We start from the raw sequence: 6,888 nt of genomic DNA, 5'->3' as shown, positions 1-6,888 counted from the left end.
TATCTTGTATTATTAGATATATTATTATAAAATATGCTTTGGTTAAGGAGTTATTGATACTTCAAGTGCAAAATGATGATATAAAACCATGATAAAAATGCACTTTTAAGTACTAATCAGATACTACCCATGGTATATCAAATTAATGACAAAGCCTATAGAGGAAGGATAGTGGAAATGGATAATTATGATAACCTTGCTACCGTGGGATAAAAAGGATAAGAGCAATTAAAGTGGTTGATTTATACAACCTTATAAGATCTATTAAGATGTGTTTTGTTCCTAATGTAACATTGCATAATTAATTAAAAGTACTAGAATTCATAAAATGCATTGGTAAACAATGCCCAGTAATTCAACTAAAGATATATTGCAATAAAATAGTAGAAATAGTAAAAGATAAAAAGATGTTTGTCCATTTCTTTCAAGATAATTTGAGTGACACTATACTAGCATGATACATGAGGCTAGATAATATTAAGATTAAAAGGTAGAACGACTGGGTAGAGGCTTATATGAAATAATACAGATTCATTATGGACACCACCCCACACAAATTTAGCTTAGTGGACATGGAGAATGAAGGCAAGGAATCTATTCATGAATACACTAAAAAATAGTATGAAAAAGTCACACAAGTAAACCTGTCATTTATCACAAGTAAACCTGTCATTGTTAGATAAAGATATGATTAATCTTTTCTCTAACAATTTCAAAGCCCCTTATTTCAAGCACCTTATAGGAACCACAACCCAACATCCAACAAATATTGTGATTGTAGCTGCGAGCATTGAGTAGGCCATCAAAGTAGGAAAAATCAATTGTCCTACCATGAGCTTTAAAATTATGACAAAAGATGAATTGAAAGTGGCTTCAGATTGAGAACTATAATCATGTTTAACCAGATCTCAGAGAGTCAGCAAGTGTTTAAGTGTCATTATCAAAGATTAACATACCTCTACCACTCAAAGATGTACCAACACTTGTAGAACACAAGACATATTCCTCAAACTCCATCAGATCCCACACAATAGCATTCCTTAAGTGATATTATCCAAATGAGAAATGTGAATGTCATGATGAGATCCTAGGCCACTTAATTGAAAATTGCATGAATTTAAAGTATATAGTCCGAAAGCTAGTGAGTAAAGAACAAGTTAAATTTATGAAGGATAATACTAAGAAGACACATATGTTACTAGGATACCTAATATGAAGATGAGGTAAATGTCGCTACCTTACTTTGTTATTTTAATTTTATGAATAACCATATTTTTTGCACTTTGTTTTTCTTATTCTGAGAACTTCATTCCACTTTTAACAAAGTATCTTTTCATATGTCATATTGTTGCTTTAGAATCTTGAAATGTTACTAGGATCACACCTCACAGTTTTACTAAGATCCCACACCACACTTGGTGTAAAAAGAAATAAAAAATTATTTTAAGATCTCAAAGCATCAATAAATCAAAAAAGTATGTGAAGAAAATGCTAAAAAGGCATACAAAAAATAAAAATAAGGAAAAGTCAAGGCCAAAAGGATGTATTGTCAAGAAAAATTCTCAATTAAGAATAACCATGTGACAAGATTGATCCTGAAGTGATCCTATGTCATCTAAACTTTTTAAACACCTATTAAGCATAAAAAAATCCATACTTTTTCATTAATTCTAGTTAATTTTAATCCTATCATTATTTCTATTATTTTCATTTAAGTTTTTTGTGTGTTAGAAAACCATGAAAATCATATAAATTATGAAACAAGCATAACTAAATCACAAGTCTCCTCCTATTTTTAGGGACTCACATCAATTTTTTTTATAGAAAATTAAAAAAAAAATAAGTTAATTAGGATAATTAAGGGAAATAAAAAAACCATTTAGGAGAAAAAACAGAGAAAAAAGAATTAATGTATGAATTAACAAAACTAGAAACATTTTGGTAGGAAAGAGAAAAGAGGAAATGGAAACTATGGGAAAACTCAAAGCAATGAGATAAACATCAATTAATTAAAAAAAATTATATATGAATTTGCAATCATAAGTTTTCTAATCTTATGTATATTTAACAAACTCTTTGTACTATATTGCATGATTTGTGGTATGAAACCCACAAATATTAAAAAAACAAGTCAACTCTAATGACATCGTGGTTAGAAAAAACATAGACCGAGTCATGTCATAAAAGATAATTAGAGGGTGTTTATATAATTTATGGCCTTAAAACACTTTAAAATGTGTTCATAATCTAAGACACAGAACCGATATAAAAAAACAAATGGTTCGATAAGTAGGCACACCCTTTCATTTGTCAACCATGCAAATGCCTGAGAAAAATGTTTAAATTGTTTTTTCTTTATTTATTAATTTACAAGTTATTTTTTAGACTTTTTAATAACTTATTTATTTTACAAGAAAAACAATTCAGGCATAAACCTACTTCAATGGATTTATACAAGGAAACTTATATAAAAAAAGATAGATACGAGGAGATGGGTGAAAAAGTTTGCAGATAGGAGAGCAAAAATGTTTTTTCTAAGTTTTTTTTATTTCTTGTAATTTTTTTAATTATATTTTACTTTTATTTTTTGTTTTATAAGAAACATATATTGCTGCAATGGTTGAGAAATATGGAGAAGACACTTTCACTTATACTTCTCATGATTCTCAATTGTGGTTAGAAGATAAAGAAATTAATGGAAACAATAAAAATTGAATTTACAATATGTGTATGGCATTAACTATATAAATGAGGTCGGATTGTATTGCTTCAACTTTAGACACACAACAATCCAACCCATGCTAGTCAATGTTGGAATTTGTAGCAACAGTTCTAAAACATGTTAAAACACGAGTAGCCAAATTTGTGTAGCGATATATTTATTATTGTAAAATTATTTTTTAAAAAATATTAAAATTAATAAAATTTTGATGTTTGACAAAATTATTGTTGTAATTTTCGTTATTTTTTTCATTTACAACTAGATAATTCAAAAACTTTCCGATGAAATCACCAATTAGAAAGAAAAAAAATCATTGATGATTTTGTCATGACTTGTGAGATTTCATTGGCTATTCTTTCAGCAATGTTTAAGTATTTGCCAATAAAATTAGTGATTTAATTTTTTATCAGTAACTTGGTTACAAATAGAAACACGCAAACTAGTCGAAGATTTTCTAACAATGTTTTTTCAACGACATGTTTTTTTCAATAAATCTATCAAAGATGTAAATTGTTGATGAAATGGTGTTTACACTCTCAACAGAATACTCCACCAGCTTTCTTCTGGTGGGACAATTTAATAGATTAGTGAAAGGAATAAACATCCAAACAAGCATGCATTTTCACTAAGAACAGTTTGACTGTACGTAACAGGATCAAATGCTGTGAATATTAGATGAAGAATGAAGACATCTCACCAGCAATGTGAGGTTCATATGGAATACTATTCAGTTCTACATTACAGTTAAAATAAGATCAGATGACTATATAATTATTGACCTTAAGCCAGCTAGCTCCAATATATTACTGAAATATTAAGAACGTTTTTAGTGATTTCCACAATTGCATTATTTTAACAGAAGATTGTAAGCACTTGGATTTTAAGACATTGTGAATGCTAATATATATTCCATGTTTAATAAATGACAAGAAATAAAAATAAATTATCACTACCAATCTTGCAATATTTAAAATGATAAATAGAAATAATTATTTTAATTGTCGTTTATAATAAGTATTGTTTTTTTTAAATTAACATAATAAGGTAATTTCTCCGCTCATTAAAACCATATTAATGAAGAATTTCTATTTCCATCCCTTTGCCTTCCCCGTAAGGAGATATATAAAATACTGAATAAAGATTATGCTGACAAAAAAACTCTTAATAACCAAAATATTTCTATTTTAGCTATCTCTATCTATTTTAAAAAGACGCAGGATAATGATATGGGAGGCAGAATCATTACCATACAATTGGATAACGCCAGCGTACAATATTTATGTCCAAAATCCAAAGCAGGCAAGTGACAGGAGGATAAACTCATAAATCGTAGGCAGACACGATTAAGAACGAGAAAACCAGACGCACCCAGTCCTGCTAACTGAATGCAAAAGTATCATGTTGGAAAGAGTATTATAAAGAGAATATTGGTATATGACGGATAATGTCAAATGTTTTGAGGATTTGGTTTCATCACTGACATCATAGAACAAGCGACTATTGAGTCTTCGTCGGCTTCATTTAGGACTAATTCAATTACTCCAATCTATAAATAGCCTTGCATCCTCGCTAGATATCTCACCCCTCTCCACATCCATCTAGAATATGATGGAAGGACTCAAGTTTCTACTAGTTTTTGTCGTCTTGGCTTTGGCTTCTTCATTTGCCTCTGCCTCTGATCCTAGTCCTCTTCAGGACTTCTGTGTTGCCATGAAAGAAACCGATGGTGGTATATCCTTTTAAGTGTTTAGTCAAGAGTTTTTGTCAGGAGTTACATGATAACATTACACTGAAAATAGCATGCATCCCGTGTATATTTTAATATCTTCGTTCTTTATAAATTGACTGACTTTTTTAAGGGCATGCATCAAATGCCTTTCTCATGCAGTGTTTGTGAACGGAAAATTCTGCAAGGACCCAGAGCAAGTTACTGAAAAGGATTTCTTCTTTGCTGGACTCAACGTTCCTCGGGACATTTCCAGTCCAGTTGGTTCAAATGTCACTGCTGTCAATGTTGCTCAAATTCCAGGACTCAACACTCTTGGCATATCCTTGGTTCGCATTGATTATGCACCACATGGTGGCCTCAACCCACCCCACACGCACCCTCGTGCCACTGAGATCCTATTAGTCGTGGAGGGTACCCTCTATGTTGGTTTTCTTACATCAAACTTAGCTAAAGGAGGTAATCGCCTAATCACCAAGGTCTTAAATCCTGGAGATGTTTTTGTGTTCCCAGTCGGACTCATTCATTTCCAGCTTAATGTGGGAAAAACCAATGCCGTTGCATTTGCCAGTTTAAGCAGCCAGAACCCCGGTGTGATTACAATTGCAAATGCAGTGTTCGGAGCAGATCCACCCATGAATCCTAATGTTCTCACCAAGGCCTTCCATTTGGACAAGAAGTTAGTCGAGTATCTTCAGAAACAAATCTGGACGGACAACAACAATTAAAAGAACACATTTACTAAGAAGACATATATGAAGCAGTAGCCTCATGTTTGGCATGTTTTCTTCATTGTTACCTCTTTCATATTTATTTTCATAAATAAATAGGTTTCTGCTCCTGTCTTTTATGCTCGGTTTGGTAATGATATAAAAAAGCAAAACAATATGACACCAAAGAATTGCAGTTATCGTACTATTTCGGAATACTAACCAGACGTTTGTACCTTTACATTGCCAAAGCTTGTTCATGTCTTAGAAGATTACTACATTGTTGGCACGCCTGACGCCGAAAACAACTTTTTTTATGTAATGAAAACAGAACATAGGCGAGGGGACTTGGATGACCATGCATGCTTATGCCTTGACAAAAAAAAGTCGGTGCGTGGTCTAGCTTGCTTATTTAGGCCTTTATTATTATTATTATAAATGATAAGTAGTAATGGCCTATTCATTTTGGTTGTTTTAAATGAATTCAAAGGCTATTATTATTCAATGAGTTTTTATGAGATCACATCAATTTAACTAAAATTATTTTACGATAGACCCGAAAATATTACATAAAGTAAATGTGTAATAATTGAAAATAGAATTTATTTATTTTTATGTAAGACACCCTTGCCTTAATTTTTTTGGTAACCCTGTAATAACAAGAATCTAGGATTAACCAGTAACAAGTTTTTTGCCGTTGCAGGTGACAAGTTGCATGCTGCTTTTTTAATTAAAAAAACTAAGACGAATGACATGTCACCTTTTATGTCATCCTTACATGGCCAATGCCCAAGTTTAAAAATCTTGGTAACATGTCACCTTTTAAAAGGGATAGATATTGAAATTTTGCAAAATACAAGTCTCTCTTTTAGATGAACAAATAATAAGTTTTTTTATTAAAAAAACCCAAAACAATAAAGGATTGATGTTAAGAATTGACTTTTATGAATAACCAAAATAATAAGTCTTTTATTTTTAGAGATCATAGTTAAATTTTTTATGAAAAATAATAAAAAAATTAAAAATAAATAAAAAATAACTAAGATAATTAAGGACAATTAAAAGGATAAATTTAGGAGAAACACATAGTAAAGATAATCTTTTTGTAAGATATGATGTTGTAAGGGTCACTTTATTTTTCCCTTAAAGATAATTAGCCCCTTATCTGAGTCTTTAAAATAAGTGTGCATTTTAAAATCTTTTATTTACTTTATTTCTATATGGCGACTCCAATTTTTTACTATAGTTATTTGGTCCTCACCATGCATGCGATAAAATAACGACTTTGCTACAGTTTCAAGTTTGAACTTATTACTTATTTCCCTTAAGCATAATTACCTTATCTGAGTCTTTAAAATAAGTGTGCATTTTAAAATCTTTTATTTACTTTATTTCTATATGGCGACTCCAATTTTTTACTATAGTTATTTGGTCCTCACCATGCATGCGATAAAATAACGACTTTGCTACAGTTTCAAGTTTAAGCTTATTACTTGTGTAATCTCTCTAGCTTTTTCTTTTTCATCGCTATATTATTTGTCTAATTATTTTTGTAAATATTTTTATTTATTGGTATTTATTTTTAGCACTGTTTATTTTATCTATATTATTAAATTGTTGTGTTCACATGCATGCTATTATGGCGACACTGTTTGTTTAAGGAAATTTGAATGAAATTGGAAAATCAAAAAATCTAGGAATTGTAATAAGAATAAAAATTGTTTGTCTAA

The 6,888-nt window shown here is 30.4% G+C and overlaps 1 protein-coding gene and 1 long non-coding RNA gene across 2 annotated transcripts in view; one reads left to right on the top strand and one right to left on the bottom strand.

Moving 5' to 3' along the window:
* Positions 1 to 5,378, bottom strand: part of LOC105132471 (uncharacterized) — a 15,120-nt gene extending 9,742 nt beyond the window's left edge. The window contains exon 1 of the long non-coding RNA XR_843581.1: positions 5,248 to 5,378. This is a non-coding gene — a long non-coding RNA (uncharacterized LOC105132471). The remainder of the gene's footprint in view (positions 1 to 5,247) is intronic.
* Positions 4,321 to 5,176, top strand: LOC105132472 (germin-like protein subfamily 1 member 16). Its single transcript, XM_011036005.1, has 2 exons — positions 4,321 to 4,451; positions 4,611 to 5,176. Exons 1-2 carry the CDS (start codon positions 4,328 to 4,330, stop codon positions 5,174 to 5,176), a joined length of 690 nt encoding a protein of 229 aa, XP_011034307.1. The 5' UTR covers positions 4,321 to 4,327.
* Positions 5,379 to 6,888: the final 1,510 nt, after the last annotated feature.

This window comes from Populus euphratica, unplaced genomic scaffold (assembly GCF_000495115.2).
Source record: "Populus euphratica unplaced genomic scaffold, PopEup_1.0 scaffold27.1, whole genome shotgun sequence".
Classification (NCBI taxonomy): domain Eukaryota; kingdom Viridiplantae; phylum Streptophyta; class Magnoliopsida; order Malpighiales; family Salicaceae; genus Populus; species Populus euphratica.
This window is presented reverse-complemented; position numbering and strand designations above follow the sequence as displayed.